The 22,083-nt window shown below is 40.0% G+C and overlaps 1 protein-coding gene across 1 annotated transcript in view; it reads left to right on the forward strand.

The window, feature by feature from the left end:
* LOC132867592 (contactin-associated protein-like 2) overlaps positions 1-22,083 on the forward strand; it is a 274,602-nt gene that overhangs the window by 249,913 nt on the left and 2,606 nt on the right. Inside the window, exons 18-21 of the mRNA XM_060900577.1 lie at positions 1,006-1,242; positions 2,880-3,113; positions 3,395-3,528; positions 6,635-6,728. Of these exons, the coding sequence (XP_060756560.1) occupies positions 1,006-1,242; positions 2,880-3,113; positions 3,395-3,528; positions 6,635-6,728 (699 nt within the window). The remainder of the gene's footprint in view (positions 1-1,005; positions 1,243-2,879; positions 3,114-3,394; positions 3,529-6,634; positions 6,729-22,083) is intronic.

Genomic DNA, 22,083 nt, shown 5'->3' on the forward strand with positions numbered 1-22,083 from the left:
CCACAACAATCTCCTTCGCCTTCTCCACGTTCAGATGGAGATTGTTGTCCTTGCACCACATGGCCAAGCGGCTCACCTCACTCCTGTAGATTGTCTCATCGCCATTGTTGATGAGACCCACCACAGTCGTGTCATCCGCAAACTTGATGAAGAGATTTGAGCTGGATGTTGGTGTGCAGTCGTGGGTCAGCAGAGTGAAGAGGAGGGGGCTTAGCACACATCCTTGGGGGGCCTTCGTGTTCAGTGTGATGGTGCTGGAGGAGTTGCTGCCGACCCGTACAGTCTGTGGTCTCCCCGTCAGGAAGTCCAGCAGCCAGTTGCACTACTTATATAACTATGAATTCTGCAGCAAAGTCACACACACACACACACACACACACACACACACACACACACACACACACACGAATTAATCGACTGCCATGTCAGCTGCTAATTGAGTGTAGTTGTGGAATTCTTAATGTTTTTCTTTTCTCTGTCTCCTCTGCTCTGGAGTGTGTTAAACAATGTGGAGTGAGAATTTCCATCTCGAATTAAAGACTGTTAAGAGTGACAGAATTTAATAAAAAAAAAAACAATTGCTTCATATGTCATTTGGCAGATGGCTCCCATCATGTCTGTCCTTTTATTTATTTATTTTATAATTTATTAAAGATGACTGTGTCATGGCCGATCATGTATAAAGTCCACACTTATAAATTAGCCGTTTCCTGTTAGGATGGAAAACTGTATTGAGGACAGTGCATTAACGTTGTTTTTCTTAAAGTCTCATTGTCCAGGATCTATGGTATAAAATCTTTAGAGTATTATTTCAAGATTTTCTCAGCTATAGCAATTTCCCATTTCAACACTGATCATGTGTGCTTCTTTAATGTTCACCATTAGACATTAATGTAATTTAATTAAACAGGATGAATGTTCTGTCTTGTAAGTGATGAATCTTATCCAGCAATCTAATGATGATTTTTTGAGATGAAAAATCTCTTTTTTGCATTGATACTGTAGGTGCAGCAGGAGGACAGAGAGGCTTCCTCGGATGTATCCGCTCCCTCAGGATGAACGGCATGACCCTAGACCTGGAAGAAAGAGCAAAGGTCACTCCTGGAGTTAAACCCGGCTGTTCGGGTCACTGCACCAGTTTCGGGATGTACTGCCGCAATGGAGGGAAGTGTGTGGAGAAATACAACGGCTACTCATGCGACTGCAGCAACACGGCTTATGACGGACCGTTCTGCACTAAAGGTGAGTGTTTATCACTCAGTCTAATTATGATGTCATAAATATTCATTGTTCTCAGATCTGATTGGTCAGAAGGATGATTCAATGTGATGGTAGTTAGGATTTATATGGCAAACACTCTACAATAATCCAAGAAGGGATTTAACAAAAAAATGTGTGAAAATCTTTTATATGGTGAAGTTTTCTGTAAGGTGATGTTCATTTGAAGGCATCCGTTGAAGGAGTCTTAAGTGTCAGCAATTTGTAATGGTAGGTTTTCCACCATGGGAAAGTCTTCAGAACATCTTCACACAGAACATCTGTTTATAACTGTTATATCATAAGCAATAACAGAACATAAGAACTAACTTGTCCCACAGATATAACACAACATTAAAAAGTATGATTTGTCATTTATTTTAAAACATCATTGACAAATTGCTGTGGTATAAGGGGAATAAAACACTTCATGATGTGCTTTACATCAAGCCGTATCACACCACCACAAATAGTCACTGATTATTTTTGTAAAACTGCACACCCCGTTTGGTTTTATTCCATACATATCACAATATATACAGCATACAGTATGTCAGAGAGAAGAAATACAGTATGCAAGTGTGTAGAATGAACTGATAACCTGTACGCTACTCTCACTACCCCTTACTTGAATATGGTTATTACTTCATACACTTCAATGAGTCTCATAGACATTCATGTTTATTGAGGTTCAGTGAATTGCTTTTCATTGTAAATCAGTTGCTTTGGTTGATTTTTCAGCTCTGTGCTTCCATCTAGTCTGAGTCCCATATGAGCAGCTTGTAACAGCAAATTACTTTGCACTCATTTTCCATTTCATACACATTTATTTCCATACCCCACTAAGTGTATAAGTGTCAATAATGAATTCTGAGTCTTGCTGTCTCAGGGTCAGTCGAGTTACGAGAGTCACTCAGTGCAGTGTTGAGGTTCAAAAGTCTTGCTCTCTAATGACATTTCTGATTTTACTAACATATGGTTTCATTCCTGCAGCTTGTTGAGTTCTTTTGTTTGTTTCTATGACATTTAGTAGAAATTCTATACTATAAAACCTAAAAAATAGATAGATAGATAGATAGATAGATAGATAGATAGATAGATAGATGGATAGATAGATAGATAGATAGATAGATAGATAGATAGATAGATAGATAGATAGATAGATCACCTTCAATCAGCATTTTATTTTCATTCTGATCATCTCTCTTGATTTCCCATAATCCTCTTCATTCTACCTCAAATGCAGCAGTTTGTGCATTAGTTGTGATTTTTCTGCTCCTGTAATCGGCATTCAAATTACTCTTATTCAGCTAAATGAGCTGCATGAGCAATTTCACACTTCAATTTTCCATTCTTGTCTTCAATAACCAGTAACACAAAGTGCTGTGTTTACAGCTTCAAAGAAACACACACGGAATGGCAACCATTTTGTCATACCTGTTTCTGCAAGTCATAAAGTCACAGACAATGTCCATATCTCATCATCCTCAGCCTGCAATCACACAGCTTGTTCAGTTGTTACTCAGACCCATCACCACCAGCTACAATTAGTGATGAGAGAACAGAGGGGGAAAATTCCACAAAGAACTGAGTTTGTCTCAGAGAGCCTGTTTGTGTTGCAGATGTAGGAGCTTATTTTGAGGCAGGAACGCTGGTCCGCTATAACCTGACGCCGGAGGTGATGTCCTCGGTGTCCAGCATGGAAGGAAAGGATTTTGCTCAGTCTCTGTCCACAGACATGAACCTGACCCAGGAGGTTGTGACCTTCAGCTTCAGCACGTCCAGTACTCCCAGCATCCTCCTGTACATCAGCTCAAGGATCCGTGATTACATGGCTGTAGTGCTGCAACGCAATGGTACGTATGGTCCTCGAACACAACAGTTTACTTGTTCTCAACATTTTAAAATATTTTCTCAACTCTTAGTTTCTCACTGAATGGCCTGAGATTGAATGTCTCTGTGTAATGATTTCCTCAGTGTTTGAGCAGTTTGTATATTTGTATCACATTCAAGGTTTATCAGTCCTATGTATATTAAGATAAGAGAGTTTACTTCTCCTCATTAAAAAAAACATTGTTCACGCTTAATCCTCTCCAAATAGGAAGTCTCTCTCTCTCTCTCTCTCTCTCACTCTCAGGTTCTCTCCAGCTGCGTTATGACCTCGGGGGTCTGCTCGAGCCCTTCACTGTTGAGCTGGATCAGCGCAATTTGGCCAACGGACAGCCACACAGTGTCAACATCACAAGAATAGAAAGAGAAATCCACGTCCAAGTGAGAGTCGCCATCACACACACACACAACCATCATGTTCTCATCTTGCGTCCAAGAGATCCTGTAGTGTGTCTGTCCCTCATTGTAATACAGTACACTGATCTCCTGAGAGTGTGTACTGCTCGATAAGCAGTGACAGCTGTTGAGGTAATGAGGTCAAAGTGTGAAGAAGTATCAAAGGTGTAGTCTGGATTAGAGGTGGTGAGTGTGTGTTCTTGATCTGAGTTACCTTCTGGTTTTCTAAGTACTTGGTAGTAGGGCATACAGTAGTGGTCCATACTAAAGTCACGTAAAATCCATCCAGCCATTATCGATAACCACTTATCCTGTGCAGAGTCGCAGGCAAGCTGGAGCCTATCCCAACTGACTATGGGCGAGAGGCGGGGTACACCCTGGACAAGTTGCCAGGTCATTGCAGGGCTGACACATAGAGACAAACAACCATTCACACTCATAATCACACCTACAGTCAATTTAGAGCCACCAATTAGCCTAACCTGCATGTCTTTGGACTGTGGGGGAAACCGGAGCATCCAGAGGAAACCCACATAGACACAGGGAGAACATGCAAACTCCACACAGAAAGGGCCCCGTCAGCCACTGGGCTCAAACACAGAACCTTCTTGCTGTGAGATGACAGTGCTAACCACTACACCACCATGCCGCCCTGTCACCTAAAATATGAAATCTTAATCAGTGTTTTTGAAGTGTTTCCTAACTCACTGTAGAGAAAATATCTTCTTTCTTGTTGTCTTTGAGTCTTAATGAAAGAAATGAGCGGCCCTGAGGACATTAAACACGTTACCCACTCTTACTTTCTCACTTCTTTCTCACTGCTCACTGCATTCTTTCCCCCAAAACTTATCCTTTATTCTCAAAGGACTTCCCTCAGTGAGGTGACTCACAACTCTGTTAGTTACCAGAAGGTTGTGAGTTCAAATCCCTGCACTGTCCATCTGCCCCATGGGCATTTAGACTTTAATTATTAATCATTAATAACAGTCAGGCTTCCCTACTTTGCATACCTCCTTGAGGATAAATATAAATAAGTTAATGCAGTTTTAGAATGTACTTAAATGTTGTTGTTTTATTTTAATCTGTCCTTCATGTTCCCCAAGGCCAACTTGGAGCTTATTTACGACTCATTAGCAAGGATCATTAAAGCTATGTGGCTCTCAGAGAGTTTGGAGCCTCATGGAAGCTTTGCTCTTAATCAGCCATTAGCTCCTTCAGATAAAGGTAAATAAGCTCAAAGCTATTTAATGTCACATTAAAACTTCCTGAACCTGCCACGCTGAGCTCCTCATCAGCAACGTCCTTAGAGATTAGCTACAAATTCAGGAAAACACTGAGGCCAATTTAAGTTTATTTCATTTGAAGAACAGTTTCACCAGATGGAGCTTGAGAGCTGATCCTACGAGCAAAAGCTCTGATTCTGTGCAAGTCGGACACATATGATGGCATATTAGGGCCATTGTAGGTAATAAATAAATAAATAAATAAATAAATAGACAGACATCCCAGGGCCTGGAGGGGGGGAGTATTCAGATATCTGAGAAATAAACACTCAGAATTTCCAAGATTAAAGTCGTACATTTAGAAGAAAAAAAAAACAGATATTCTCAGAGATTTATAAAATAATAGATTTGGAAGAAAGAAATCTCAAAACTTCTGAGAAAAGTAAAAAATTCCAAGATTAAGAAGTCACAAATTTATGCAAAAAAACACTGAAATTCAGAGATTAAAAAGTCAGAAATTCCTAGATTAAAAAGTCACAAATTTATGAGAAAAAAATTCAGAAATTCCAAGATTAAAAAGCCAGAAATTCCAAGATTTAAGAAGTCACAAGTTAATGAGACAAAAAATCCCCAGAAATTCTGAGATTAAGAAATCACAAATTTACAAGGAAAAAAAAAAACTTGGGAAAATAGTGTTTTGTCAAGGAATCAGATCACTTCTCTTTGCAAGGTTGGATCAAAGTCATCACACCACAGACACCACAGTTAAGCTGAGAGTTATACGAAATACCGTCTTTCCACCTCGATCACGCAATATAAAAGAACGAAGAGCTAAGAGATTTCCCAGAATGTACTGCAGCCAAGAAGCATGTGATTGATTCTTGCACTTCCTGGATGCAACTGGAGATGAATGTATAAGCCACACAGGTTTATTTATACATGTAATTTTTTTTTGTCTTAGCTGGTTTTAAATGTATAATTATTGTGCAAGAGCGGGGCGGCACGGTGGTGTAGTTGTTAGCGCTGTCGCCTCACAGCAAGAAGGTCCGGGTTCAAGCCCCGTGGCCGGCGAGGGCCTTTCTGTGTGGAGTTTGCATGTTCTCCCCGTGTCCGCGTGGGTTTCCTCCGGGTGCTCCATTTTCCCCCACAGTCCAAAGACATGCAGGTTAGGTTAACTGGTGACTCTAAATTGACCATAGGTGTGAATGTGAGTGTGAATGGTTGTCTGTGTCTATGTGTCAGCCCTGTGATGACCTGGCGACTTATCCAGGGTGTACCCCGCCTTTCGCCCGTAGTCAGCTGGGATAGGCTCCAGCTTGCCTGCGACCCTGTAGAACAGGATAAAGCGGCTAGAGATAATGAGATGAATGAGATTATTGTGCAAGAGCAGTTTCATTCAGGGTCTGGATTCTTCTCATCTGCCCAAACCTCTGTTACTTTGAAATGGCTGAACTGAGAGCTCCAGGAAATGCAGCCTTTCCTCCTCGAGCGTGCAATATAAAATGCTGAGATTTTCTTCTATATTTCCCAGAATGCTTTGCACAACTTAAATTCTCATTGTGTGTATTTCGCTTAATTCTGAAGACAGTCCATAATCTCTAACATTGTGCTGCTCTCTGTTTCTTGTTGCATTCAATGTATTAAAGATGAATGAACCTTCTGTGAAAACATGAGCATGTCCCGTCAAAAAACTTCCTCAGTTCTTTTAAGTGTGTTTTTTTTTCCTCTTACATTAGACTGGAGTTGTTTTTGGTTTGTTTGTTTTTTGTTTGTTTTTTCAGCTTGTCCAGTTATCACTTTATATCACCAGTTATTATTCTGAGCATATTTTCTTTGTGTCTTTCTTTGTGTATGTGTCTTTCCCATAGCTGGATCACTACCCTTCAGTCATCTACACCCTGCCTGGAGCCTCAGACACTTATTTCAACCTGGTCAAGACTCTCTTCCTAGGAAAAGTCTTCGGTAAGCTCCATCCTCAGCACTATTACGCTTTCGGTCTGTCAGAGCAGACCCTGAGGCGAATGGAATCGCAGTTCAAACATTCTTTAATAAAAACACAGTGCGACAAATCCAAACCTAATCCAGAGTCCTGCTCAAGAATCAGGCAAAAGTCAAGCAAAAAACCTAAACTAGACAGAGCGATTATCAGGAAAGCAGGAAGACAGAGCTAGAGTCAAAACCAGAATAGCAATAGAGACAATAACCATAATGTGGCTGTGAGGGCAGAGTCCTTAAATACTGTCAGTGTTTTGTGAATGAACAGAGCCCAGGTGTGCAGGATCAGTATGATGGTGAACATCAGGATGAACGAGGAAGTGTGTGTGAGTGCTGGGAAGTATAGTCTGTAGTGGCCATGTGTAGTGAAGGCAGCATGGTGTTCTGGGAATCTGAGTTGTGAATGGACTCCATTGCTGATGTGACTCATTACTCTTTTTGTCACTATTAAAGCATGATTTACTCCTACTAAAATTTACTAACATAATCCCCAAATAGTGGGTCTTAAATAACTGAAAGTGGGAAGGGTGATAACATATAGCCCCCTCTTTTAATTGAGGCAAGATAATAATTATCACTGAGTTAGGATTGGAAGTGTACAAGTGTTGAATGAACAGGATATTCAGACATATATGTTTATTGTCACATTCAATGAATTCATAGGAAAAACGTCCATCCATCCATTATCCGTAACCACTTATCCTGTGCAGGGTCGCAGGCAAGCTGGAGCCTATCCCAGCTAACTATGAGTGAGAGGCACACCTTCTTGCTGTGAGGTGATAGTGCTAACCATTACACCACCCTGCCGCCTAGGAAAAACATAATGTGTTTCATCTAAGTGCAATTTAGTGTTGTTAAAATAGTAGTAGGTGTTAGGAGTAAATACTGTATGTAGATGTTGGTTAATGTCATCAGCTTCTTAGATTTATATTGTAATAGTTGAATAGTTGTGGGAGAAATAAATGGGATTCATTCCACAATTGGGCCATTCAACCCTAATGCCTCTTAAAAATTAAAATGTATTTTTAAATGATTTTTTTTAACATAAAACTAATATTTTTGTTGAATGTATCATTTAAAATGATCCCGTTATTCTTTAGTTTTTTTTTTTTATCTCACCTGTGTTAAAGGATGTTTTTTTTCTAGCATCCAGTTAATATTTAGCATTTTAGACAATATGTCATAGCAAAGAAAGTGTGTGTGTGTGTGTGTGTGTGTGTGTGTGTGTGTGTGTGTGTGTGTGTGTGTGTTACACTCACTTTCTTTTCCTATGGCATATTGCCTAAAATGCTAAATATTAACTGGATTTAATTCAGTAATTTACTTTCAGTTTATAGTTTGGGTTACCTTATTATAGAGGGTTTCAAAGTAACCTCATCTGTCCATATCAATATCACTGAGAATGGAGGGAGAGAGAGAGAGAATTTTTCTTCTTCCTGTGATCTTCAGGAATTTGAATGTTTTCCAAATACATCATAGAAGGAAATGCGCTCTGTTTTAGAAGGTTGAGTAAATGTTACTTTTTTCAGAACTTATAATGGATGGAAAAGGATGTTTTAATCATGAGATATTAATGAGTTACACATTAACGCAACTGGAAGGGCACTCAGTCGAGTGCATACCTCCACCAAGCCACATATTGTCAATATCAAAATCAATTCACTTGAACCTTGGATAATAGTCAAGCTGTACACCAAATTTCATGCAAATCTGTTCACTACTTTTTGAGTTACGTTGGGAACAGACAAAAAAAAATCCTGGATCCACATACATATTGTGGATTTGCATCAAAATCTAATCAGTTGTTCCTTGGCTCATGGCCCACCTTTCCTTCAAACTTCATCGAAATCCATTCACTACTTTTTTTAGTTACTTTCGGAACCAAAAAAAAATCCTGTATCCTTATACATATCTGGATCCTGGATCCACATACATATCTAGATTCGCATAAAAATCTAATCAATTTTTCCTTGACTCATGACTTACCTTTCCTCCAAATTTCATCAAAATCCCTCTACTACTTTTTGAGTTATACTGGGAACAGACAAACAAACGGAGGTGAAAACATATCCTCCTCCAACAAAGTCAGTGGAAGTAAAAGCAATATGCTTCCTGAAGTATTTTAATGATTATATTCAAAGGTGAAGTATTGTTAGTTTGCTGCAAAATGATGTTTTTGTAGTTTTATTATTTTGTCATTTACTGAAACATGCACACAGTTGTTGCAACCTTTACATTCCATATATATAAATGCAATATCAGTGATATTCTATGATAGCAAGTGGATGATATCAATATTATCATACTTGTATAGATCTTTCTTCTGCAGAATATTATATAAGATTTTTATCATGAGGTGCTTTTTGCCAAAGGAATTTGCGTTTTATCTGAAAGCATTGTACATCTGTTTGCCGAGATTTAATCACTGTTGTTGTGATACATTATTTTTGCCACTAGATGATGTTAGGAGACCGCTGTATGCTCATATCCACTTGGGCTGGCTTTCATACTTGAATGCATTGATTTACAACCCCGATTCCAAAAAAGTTGGGACAAAGTACAAATTGTAAATAAAAACGGAATGCAATGATGTGGAAGTTTCAAAATTCCATATTTTATTCAGAATAGAACATAGATGACATATCAAATGTTTAAACTGAGAAAATGTATCATTTAAAGAGAAAAATTAGGTGATTTTAAATTTCATGACAACAACACATCTCAAAAAAGTTGGGACAAGGCCATGTTTACCACTGTGAGACATCCCCTTTTCTCTTTACAACAGTCTGTAAACGTCTGGGGACTGAGGAGACAAGTTGCTCAAGTTTAGGGATAGGAATGTTAACCCATTCTTGTCTAATGTAGGATTCTAGTTGCTCAACTGTCTTAGGTCTTTTTTGTCGTATCTTCCGTTTTATGATGCGCCAAATGTTTTCTATGGGTGAAAGATCTGGACTGCAGGCTGGCCAGTTCAGGACCCGGACCCTTCTTCTACGCAGTCACGATGCTGTAATTGATGCAGTATGTGGTTTGGCATTGTCATGTTGGAAAATGCAAGGTCTTCCCTGAAAGAGACGTCGTCTGGATGGGAGCATATGTTGCTCTAGAACCAGGATATACCTTTCAGCATTGATGGTGTCTTTCCAGATGTGTAAGCTGCCCATGCCACACACACTAATACAACCCCATACCATCAGAGATGCAGGCTTCTGAACTGAGCGCTGATAACAACTTGGGTCGTCCTTTTCCTCTTTAGTCCGAACGACACGGCGTCCCTGATTTCCATAAAGAGCTTCAGATTTTGATTCGTCTGACCACAGAACAGTTTTCCACTTTGCCACAGTCCATTTTAAATGAGCCTTGGCCCAGAGAAGACACCGGCGCTTCTGGATCATGTTTAGATACGACTTCTTCTTTGAACTATAGAGTTTTAGCTGGCAACAGCGGATGGCACAGTGAATTGTGTTCACAGATAATGTTCTCTGGAAATATTCCTGAGCCCATTTTGTGATTTCCAATACAGAAGCATGCCTGTATGTGATGCAGTGCCGTCTAAGGGCCCGAAGATCACGGGCACCCAGGATGGTTTTCCGGCCTTGACCCTTACGCACAGAGATTCTTCCAGATTCTCTGAATCTTTTGATGATATTATGCACTGTAGATGATGATATGTTCAAACTCTTTGCAATTTTACACTGTCAAACTCCTTTCTGATATTGCTCCACTATTTGTCGGCGCAGAATTAGGGGGATTGGTGATCCTCTTCCCATCTTTACTTCTGAGAGCCGCTGCCACTCCAAGATGTTCTTTTTATACCCAGTCATGTTAATGACCTATTGCCAATTGACCTAATGAGTTGCAATTTGGTCCTCCAGCTGTTCCTTTTTTGTACCTTTAACTTTTCCAGCCTCTTATTGCCCCTGTCCCAACTTTTTTGAGATGTGTTGCTGTCATGAAATTTCAAATGAGCCAATATTTGGCATGAAATTTCAAAATGTCTCACTTTCGACATTTGATATATTGTCTATGTTCTATTGTGAATACAATATCAGTTTTTGAGATCTGTAAATTATTGCATTCAATTTTTATTTACAATTTGTACTTTGTCCCAACTTTTTTGGAATCGGGGTTGTAGTTAGTGATGTGGTAATATTTCCTTATTCATTATCCTACACATGATACAATATGAAAGATTATGTACAAAATCCATATATGAAGAAGCCTTTTATTTGTCACATATACACTCAAGCACAGTGAAATTCATCCACCAATCCATCCATTATCTGTAGCCACTTGTCCTGTGTAGGGTCGTGGGCAAGCTGGAGCCTATCCCAGCTGACTATGGGCAAGAGGCGGGGTACACCCTGGACAAGTTGCCAGGTCAGTGCAGGGCTGGACAAACAACCATTCACACTCACATTCACACCTATGGTCAATTTAGAGCCACCAATTAACCTAACCTGCATGTCTTTGGACTGTGGGGGAAACCGGAGCACCCAGAGGAAACCCACGCGGACACAGGGAGAACATGCAAACTCCACACAGAAAGGCCCCCATCAGCCACTGGGCTCAAACCCAGGAACTTCTTATTGTGAGGTGACAGTGCTAACCACTGCACCACTGTGCCACCCTGAGTTCAATATGAGTTCATGATTGCATATTCAGTGTTGTGTAAAATATGCAACATATTTATTTTAGGAATAGGTCATACTTATAAGTAATAAAAGTGGGATTTTATTTATAGGCATCTTTGAGACAGCCATTAAAATATATTATGTTTAAAAAAGAACACTTAGGAAGAGAGTCATATTATGTGCATGCTATAGAATGAATGAGTGTGTGTGTGTGTGTGTGTGTGTGTGTGTATATATATATATATATATATATATATATATATATATATATATATATATATATATACACACACACACACACACACAATGGATATAAAAAGTGTACACACTCCGTTAAAATGGTAGGTTTTTCTGATATAAAGAAAATGAGACCACGATAACTAATTTCAAAACTTTTCCTACCTTTAATGTGACCCATAACCACACAATTCAATTGAAAAACAAACAAATCTGTTAGGGGGAAAAACAAAAATTAAAAACAGAACAATAAGCTGGTTGCATAAGTGTGCACACCCTTAAACTAATACTTTGTTGAAGCACCTTTTGATTTAATTACAGCATTCAGTCTTTTTGGGTACACACCTGCCATCAGTTAAAATGACTCTGATTAACCCCAAATAAAGTTCAGACATTTACTCAGTTGCATCCTCCAGCAAAAGTCAGGGTTCTCCGAGAGCTTGCAGAGCATCAAAGGGATCTCATAGTTGAAAGGTATCCGTCAGGAGAAGGGTACCAAAATTTTCTATGGCATTAGATATACCATGGAGCACAGTGAAGACAGTCATCAAGAAGTGGAGAAAATATGGGACAACAGTGATATTACTGTACCGAAAACTGGACATCCCTCCAAAATTGATGAAAAGACAAGATGAAAACAGATCATGGAGGCTGCCAAGAGGCCTACAGCAGCACTGAAGGAGCTGCAGGAATTTCTGGCAAGTACTGGTTGTGTACTACATGTGACCACAATCTCCCGTATTCTCCATATGTCTGGACTATGAGGTAGGGTCAAAGAAAAACATCCAGGCCCGGCTAAATTTTGCAAAAAAAAAAAAAAACATCAACTCTCCCAAAAGCATGTGGGAAAATGTGTTATGGTCTGATGAAACCAAGGTTGAAACTTTTGGCCACAATTCCAAAAGGTATGTTTGGCACAAAAACAGCACTGCACATCACCTAAAGAACACCACACCCACGGTGAAGCATGGTGGTGGCAGCATCATGTTTGTTTGTTGTTTTTTTTTCAGCTGGAACAGGAGCTTTATTCAAGGTGGAGGAAATTATGAACAGTTCTAAATACCAGTCAATTTTGGCCCAAAACCTTCAGGTGTCTGCTAGAAAGATGAAGAGGAATTTCATCTTTCAGCATGACAGTGACCCCAAAAAAGTTTTGGAATGGCCCAGCCAGAGCCCAAACCTAAATCCGATTGAAAATCTGTGGGGTGACCTGAAGAGGGCTGTGCAGAAGAGATGCCCTCGCAATCTGACTGATTTGGAGCACTTTTGCAAGGAAGAGTGGGCAAATATTGCCAAGTCTAGATGTGGTAGGCTGATAAACTCCGACCCAAAAAGACTGAACGCTGTAATTAAATCAAAAGGTGCTTCAACAAAGTATTAATTTAAGGGTGTGCACACTTATGCAACCAGCTTATTGTACGGGTTTTTCTTTTTATGTTTCCCCCCTAACAGATTTGTTTTTTTTTTTTTTCAATTGAATTGTACAGGTTATAGGTCACATTAAAGGTGGGAAAAGTTTTGAAATTATTTATCATGGTCTCATTTTTTTACATCAGAAAACCCTATCATTTTAACAGGGTGTGTGTGTGTGTGTATGTATCTGTGATAGTATTAATACATTGCCAACATATATTCAGTGCTGTTATTCATTCCATGAAAAGTTTAACTTACAACTTATTTGTAGGTGTACCAATAATTTTGAATTAAATGTTTTGCTGAAAACTCAAACTGTTTTTAATGCAAGCTCAAAATATCACTCATTGCCTGTTTTATCCTTTTAATATATTTATTTTTCCTCATTGTAGCGCATTGCTGGCTACTAGTAATCCATTATTTTGTTTATTAATAACATACCACAACAGTGTTGAACTCTTAAATCTGATTGGTCAGAAGGTGTTGATTTAGTTTTCTATAACATCAGCTCTGACATACACTCACTGGCCACTTTATTAGGAACAACTATCCACCTGCTGTTTTATGCAGTTCTCTAATCAGCCAATCCCTTGACAGCAGCACAATGCATCAAATCTTGCAGATACAAATCAAGAGCTTCAGTTAATGTTCACTTCAAACATCAGAATGGGAAAAATTGTGATCTCAAAGTGTGACTTTCATTGTGGCATGGGTGTTGGTTTGAGCCAGATGGACTGGTTTGAGTATTTCAGAAACCGCTGATCTCCTGGGGTTTTCACACACAACAGTCTCTAGAGTTTACACAGAATGGTGCAAAAAACAAAAAAACATTGAGTGAGCAACAGTTCTGTGGGTGGAAACAAATGCCTTGTTGATAAGAGAGGTCAGAGGAAAATGGCCAGATTGGTTCGAGCTGCCAGGAAGCAACTCATATAATTACTCTTTACAACTGTGGTGAGCAGAAGATGGTCAAGATGTTGGCACCACCTGTCATATTTAACATTTTATGGGTTTCTGAAAATGTTGGGTGACTCGTCACACCAAACCCAACTGTTCGTAAACTGCTATGATGTTTTCACTGAAACTCCCCCAGAAGACTTGAAAGACGTATTCCAAAAAGAATTGTTCACCAGGTGGCACCACCTGCCATGAATGCAGCTACACAAGGGTCAATGCAATTTCACAAAAATTGCTACTCCTCCCACAGGATTGATTGGATTTCGTACTCACACACAACAACATTGGTCAGTATGAGCTAAAGCCTCATTGAGGCAACTTTTGTAAAATCAACTTCAGGGAGGTATTGCAGCGCATTATTCTAATATGAATTAGATACAGGTTCACACTCTGTTAATTCATTTATTTATGTATTAAATATTTTCTACGTATTTATGTCTGTTCAGTGTCTTGTAAATTCCAATTAGCAGGATATTGATGGCTTTTAGCAAACAACATGGGACTAATAAAGTTATATGTGCATAAATACTGTGTTGCAGCTCACAGAAAGGAAAAGGTGCATGGGATTTATAACTCTTAGACCTTTCCATAAAGGTTATGTGCTGTAGTTTATATAGAAAGCAGAAAGGACTCATCACCCATTACAGGCTCATACAGAAAGGTGACAAGGAAGAAGCCCACTGCAGTAAAGAAGTCATGAACAGATTTATAGTTATTCCAGTCCACTGACAGGGTAGCGTAGTGGTGCAGGGGTTAGCACTGGTGCCTCACAGCAAGAAGGTTCTGGGTCTGAATCTGCTGGCCAACCAGAGCCTTTCTATATGGAGTTTGCAGGTTCTCCCTGTGCTGGTTTCTTCCAATAACAGATGCAGATTAGGTCATCTGAGGACTGTAAATTGCCCATAGGTGTGATTGTGAGTGTGAATGGTTGTCCAGGGTGTACCCCGCCTCTTGCACAAAAGTCAGCTGTGATTGGCTACAGATTCCTCTGTGACCCTCGGTGGGTAAGTAGTATAGATAATGAATGGTTCTGTGGGTGTGTGTCCTGAATAATATAATATTGTTTGCAGACTAAAGGATAATACCATGGACAGCCATGGCCTGAAGGTTAGAGAAGCACCCTTGTGCCCAAAAGGTTGCCGGTTCGGTTCCTGGAATTGGCAGGGAAAATGTGAGGGGAGTTGAGTGAATGAACAGCACTTTCCCCTCCTTCTGTATCATGGCTGAAGTGCCCTTGAGCAAGGCACCTAACCTCCAACTTCTCCCTGGGCGCTGTAGCATAGCTGCCCACTGCTCTGGGTATGTGTGTGTGCTCATTGCTCACTTGTGTGTGCATGCATGTGTTCACTGCTTCAGATGGGTTAAATGCAGAGGAGGAATTTCACTGTGCTTGAGTATACATGTGGCAAATAAAGGCATCTTCTTCTAATACGCCATTCTGCTCTGAGTCTCTAAAGATAATTGAGAAGGGAGGTTATTTTTGTGTCTTTCTTTCTCTGACTTTAGAATTGACAATTCCATGGCACAACAGAATAGCATTTGTAGTTCCATTTGAATCATCGGAAGATTAATCTCAATTCCTGATGATGCCAAAGAGAGAATTGGCATACTCTTTTCCCCTGTCAATCACAGCAACTTTAGTGTCTGAATGTAGAAGAGGGCAGATAGCCCTTTAATCTGGGTGTGGTACTTTGTCCTGTGATGCAGTTTAAAAACGGGTGGGAATTGACAGGTGACCAAATTAGAAAGAAAAATAGGGAAATGTCCAAAAAAAATTGTTTTACTAGTTTTTGAATTATATAGCACCTACATCCATCTCTGAATTGCATGCCTGAAAACTGTGATCCAAGATCAGCTCCTAAGATAATCTAAGATGAAAACCATTAAGTCCTCTGTCCTGAAGTTGTTCCTGTATGAAAACTTGCATTTACAGCTTTACACCTGAGTGTTAAATGCCAGCACTGAAGAATCCCTTTAAGAAATGTTAAATGGACCTTTCCTGACAGAATCAAGATTCACCATATCAACCATTAAGCATGTTTTGTTTTCCAAATCTGTTTGTGTAGAGCATTTTTTTTGTATATACTGCTGAATTTAGCTGTTACTATAGAAATGGTAACTTATTAGAAGGACTGCATTTACAGGATATAATTGTGACAGGGTGGGGTTTGGGGGCTGTTTCACTTGTGTTTATTCGCACTTTGCTTAACTCTGCACTTTTCAGAGGCTTTATTAGACAATTGTCTGACTCTGAGACACACTCAGCAACTTTAACACACTCAGCAACTTTAACACACACACACACACACACACACACACACACACACACACACACACACACAGCTCTCTCTTGGCTCTCGACACTCTCCCCTTTTATGCCTTCTGCTCTTCACTGCAACATAGAGCACACTCATAAATTAAATCTGTTGCAGGCGCGACCCCTGTGCCACATACCTCCCCTGGCTGCTCTCTCCATTCATAGGCCAGTGCTCAATCTCAATCCCACCTCCACAATAATTTATAATGTAATTTGAATTACAGTCAATTTATTTTATAACAGCTTCTGTAGCAATTAGATTACATCAACAGTGCTTTGGTATAAAGCAATATATTGAAATGCTGAATTCTCATCTCATCTCATTATCTCTAGCTGCTTTATCCTGTTCTACAGGGTCGCAGGCAAGCTGGAGCCTATCCCAGCTGACTACGGGCGAAGGGCGGGGTACACCCTGGACAAGTCGCCAGGTCATCACAGGGCTGACACATAGACACAGACAACCATTTACACTCACATTCACACCTATGGTCAATTTAGAGTCACCAGTTAGCCTAACCTGCATGTCTTTGGACTGTGGGGGAAACCGGAGCACCCGGAGGAAACCCACGCAGACACGGGGAGAACATGCAAACTCCGCACAGAAAGGCCCTCGCTGGCCACGGGTCTCGAATCCGGACCTTCTTGCTGTGAGGTGACAGCGCTAACCACTACACCACCGTGCCACCCGAAATGCTGAATTATTTGAAGCAATTCATAAACATAGGAACTCCTTAAAACATTACATTAATGAATGCTTAACCCTAAACATAATGGATGGAGTGCAGCACATTGACACAGAGTAGCCTGGTAGCATTGCTGCTTCACAGCTCCAGGTGTCCTGGTTCAATCCTGAGCTTGGCTTACTGTCAGGATAGAGTTCAAGTTCTCCACATGTCCCTCCTTCCACCTCCGAGAAACATGTCAGTAGATGTATTAACTACTCTAATGTGCTCCAAGCTGTGAATATGTGCATATTCCAGGGGATATTCCCACCTCATGCCCAGTGTTCCTGGAACAGACTCCGACTGAAGACGATTCTGACCAACATGGAGTAACAGATGAACTAACAAGGAGCTTATAATCCTCATAATGTGTATTATTTTAGTATGAAAGCATTGCATCATGTGCACTACAGGGTGTAGATCCTCAGTGATTCTGCTTTTTTATTCTATTTATCTGGTTCATCTCAGAGCTTTGAAAGCTGGATGATGTCATGTGTGTGTGTGTGTGTGTGTGTGTGTGTGTGTCATAGTCCCACTTGATTGCATTACACCTCTCTGACATCATCAGTGGACAAGGTTAGACTCCAGATCCATCCAGTAGGTACTTTCATTGTCCATGTTTTCCTCCAGCTCACTCTGATTTGAAGCTGCAGATACACACAGAGAGAGATAAGTGGTTCGCAGAGTTGCTATAAAGGAGGCGAGATGGGAAGGAGGAAAATTTCTCAGAGATAGGACACACACAGAGAGAGAGAGAGAGAGAGAGAGAGTTTACACTGTAACCTGTCTGCTTTTCAGGTAATACTGACATTCTCATTCTGTGTAACAGCTAGGACTAATACTGTAGCTGCATGCTCTAATTATATTATATGATAGTCATGAATTATGAAAATGGGTTGCTTTTGTGTCCTTTGTTCCTGTATATTCTTGATTATTGATGGCTGATACCAGAACTTATCTATCTATCTATCTATCTATCTATCTATCTATCTATCTATCTATCTATCTATCTATCTATCTATCTAAATTTGGGGGTTTTGTGCATCTGTGTTTGAGGCTGAGTACTCGCATTTAGTGCTGCAGATGTATAAGATTGTCCTGCAGTACTGGGACCGTGTGTGTGTGTGTGTGTGTGTGTGTGTGTGTGTGTGTTTTACTTGCAGTGGAGAATCAGGCCAATCAGAAGTTTACTGGAAGGACATACCATCTATATCGCTCTCTATCTCCTTTTCACCACCTTTCATTTAAACCTCTCTCTGATTTTCTTCTTTCTAACAGGAGCCTTTTTTTTTAATTATTATAATGGACCAGGAGGATATGATGATTAACCTGCTGATTCATAAACTTGTTTTTCCTCTATCCTTCACTGGGGTCCTGGTGACAATTAGACTGCTATACTACAGATTAATCAGTTCTATAATGCTGAAAAGAACATTTATATTTTGTACCTGACACATTCATCTAAAATATGGCTATCATTGTGCTCTCAGAAAAAAAGCATTACTTCACAATGCACATTTGATTAGAAAAACATAAATGCCCATGCATAGTAGTGCAGCACATTACATGTCTTTGTCTCAGTTCTAGCTTTGCTCCCCCCCCATACACACACACACACACACACACACACACACACGTGTGTATGTGTATGTGTATATATATATATATATATATATATATATATATACACACACACACACACACACACACACACACACAGAGCAGTGGTAAAGAATGGAGATTAGCCTCGTTCAACTCGCAGCATTTCTACAAGCAAAGAGCAATGCAGTAACTCAAATGCAGTATTAATGATCCATTTTATTTAGTGGGTCAAATATTACACATAATCCACACCTTATATTGTAATATTTTACCCATTTAATTCCTTTTTGTTTCTTTCTGAAATAACCACGCACATGCATGGATATAAATAAGCTAGACACTACAGTGGATTGCATGCTTGTATGCTTTAGGTAAATAGATACTGTGTTTTTTTTACATTAATTTTGAAAATAGTTAATGGGTGAGATTGCCTGACTGTTATAGAAAATGTGATCCAAACAATGGTTCCCTGTTGCGGACAATGTAACCAAAGCTAGGGAGGTTGGGCAGAGGGATAGTGTGCAGGCAGGTGAATGGCAGGAGTTAGGTGGAGGAATAGTGAGAAAGGGTAGTGAATGGTGGAGGTTCGGTGGACAAATTGGAAACAGGCTGGTCCATGATGGAGGTTGGGTGGAGAAATAATGAGTAGGGTAGTGAATGATGAAAGTTGGATTGAAGAATAGTGAACATGGTAGTAAATTTTGGTTAGGTAGAGAAATAGTGAACAGACTGGTGAATAATGGAGGTTGGCTGGAGGAATAGTGAACAGACTGGTGAATAATGGAGGTTGGCTGGAGGAATAGTGAACAGACTGGTGAATAATGGAGGTTGGCTGGAGGAATAGTGAACAGACTGGCGAATGACAGGTTTGGTGGAGGGAAAGTGAACACAGTAGTCAGGGGTGGATCCAGGAAAATGGGAAGGGGGGGGTCGTGAACTCAGTAAGGCCGGGGGTCCGGGGGCCACCATAGGCCCCTGGAAGTTCTGCAGTTTTTAAATGCCCAGAGATGCATTTTGAGCTGTCAGAAACATGTTGTAAATGAAACCTCTTAAAGAAAATTACCATTTCAAAAATATGTTTTAAAAGTAGGAACTTTCAAAACCATTTTATTAGTCACTGAAAATGATATTGTCAGAGTTGCAGGTATATGCGTAGAACAGAATTACAACTGATATATGGTAATATTTATGAAAGGAGGAAGTTGGGTGGAGGAATAGTAAATAAGGTAGTGAATGGAGGATTTTGCATGGAGGAATAGTAAGCAGACTGGTGAATGGAGAAGGTTGGGTGGTGGGATAGTGAGCAGGTGATGAGGGAAGGGTGGTTGAATGGAAAGATGGTAGGCAGGCAATTGTACAGGAATAGTACCAGTATGGTTAGCTGGATGGAATTATAGAGAACATGCCAGTGGGGATTGATGAATTAAGGAATAGTATGGATGGATGGGTGGATGGATGGATGGAATAGTGAAGCTCCCAATATGCGGAAATTGGGGTTATAGTGAACAGGTCAGTATGGATAGACAATAAATAGGACAGTATATATGCAAACAACTCTGGATGGATGGCCACTGTGTCAGGAGTGTCAGGTCAGAAATGGTGAGACATTTTAATGTATATGTCATTGTAGTATGACTCTGACGTGGGCGGACGGGTGGGAAACTGTGTCAACACAGACTTTATTTGGACTCTTTTCTGTTGCTTTTCAGCTTTATTAAAACTTATTCACACACACACACACACACACACACACACACACACACACACACACACACACACACAGGTGGTCTGGTCAGGAGGGCTCTGGCCTCTTCGGTCCTCCTTTTCTCTGCTCCATCATCACTGCAACAGACACACACACAAAACATTAATTGACAACTCTGCCACTCACCTTCCCTGGCCCGACCCTCGATTCACAAACTGACGCTTGACCACGCCCCCACTACCACAGTCATATACCAGCTCAGACTCTTTATCACATTCTAGCCCTTGGCACAAAAAAGTCTACATCTATCCATCCATCCATTCAAATAAACAGTTGTCTAAGTTAAAGTTTTAAAATAAAGCTAGAATGTACTTTTGTTATTAAAATTAAAAAGTAAACTTAGGTGGATTTGTGCCGTGTTTTGGCAGGCATATTGCTAATACACATTTAATCACAAAGCAAATAGTTGCAATAAATTCAGATCTCAATCACTTTACTGTTATGTTTTAATTAGACAGGCATTAGACAAATATAAAAAATGTTATTTCCCATCAAACTTTATACACTTTATTTGTAGTGCCTCTGATCACCATTGTAATGTTCATTTGGGTCTTACAGTGGTGCTTGAAAGTTTGTGAACCCTTTAGAATTTTCTATATTTCTGCATAAATATGACCTAAAACATCATCAGATTTTCATACAAGTCATAAAAGTAGATAAAGAAAACACAGTTAAACAAATGAGACAAAAATATTATACTTGGTCATTTATATTTTGAGGAAAATGATTCAATATTACATATCTGTGAGTGGCAAAAGTATGTGAACCTCTAGGATTAGCAGTTAATTTGAAGGTAAAATTATAGTCAGGTGTTTTCAATCAATGGGATGACAATCAGGTGTGAGTGGGCACCCTGTTTTATTTAAAGAACAGGGATCTAGCAAAGTCTGATCTTCACAACGCATGTTTGTGGAAGTGTATCATGGCACGAACAAAGGAGATTTCTGAGGACCTCAGAAAAAGCATTGTTGATGCTCATCAGGCTGGAAAAGGTTACAAAACCATCTCTAAAGAGTTTGGACTCCACCAATCCACAGTCAGACATATTGTGTACAAATGGAGGAAATTCAAGACCATTGTTACCCTCCCCAGGAGTGGTCGACCAACAAAGATCACTCCAAGAGCAAGGCATGTAATAGTTGGCGAGGTCACAAAGGACCCCAGGGTAACTTCTAAGAAACTGAAGGCCTCTCTCACATTAGCTAATGTTAATGTTCATGAGTTCACCATCAGGAGAACACTGAACAGTAATGGTGTGCATGGCAGGGTTGCAAGGAGAAAGTCACTTCACTCCAAAAAGAACATTGCTGCTCATCTGCAGTTTGCTAAAGATCACATGGACAAGCCAGAAGGCTATTGGAAAAATGTTTTGTGGATGGATAAGACCAAAATAGAACTTTTTGCTTTAAAGGAGAAGCGTTATGTTTAGAGAAAGGAAAACACTGCATTCCAGCATAAGAACCTTATCCCATCTGTGAAACATGGTGGTGGTAGTATCATGGTTTGGGCCTGTTTTGCTGCATCTGGGCCAGGACGGCTTGCCATCATTGATGGAACAATGAGTTCTGAATTATACCAGCGAATTCTAAAGGAAAATGTCAGGATATCTGTCCATGAACTGAATTTCAAGAGAAGGTGGGTCATGCAGCAAGACAACGACCCTAAGCACACAAGT

This window comes from Neoarius graeffei, chromosome 19, assembly GCF_027579695.1.
Source record: "Neoarius graeffei isolate fNeoGra1 chromosome 19, fNeoGra1.pri, whole genome shotgun sequence".
Lineage (NCBI taxonomy): Eukaryota > Metazoa > Chordata > Actinopteri > Siluriformes > Ariidae > Neoarius > Neoarius graeffei.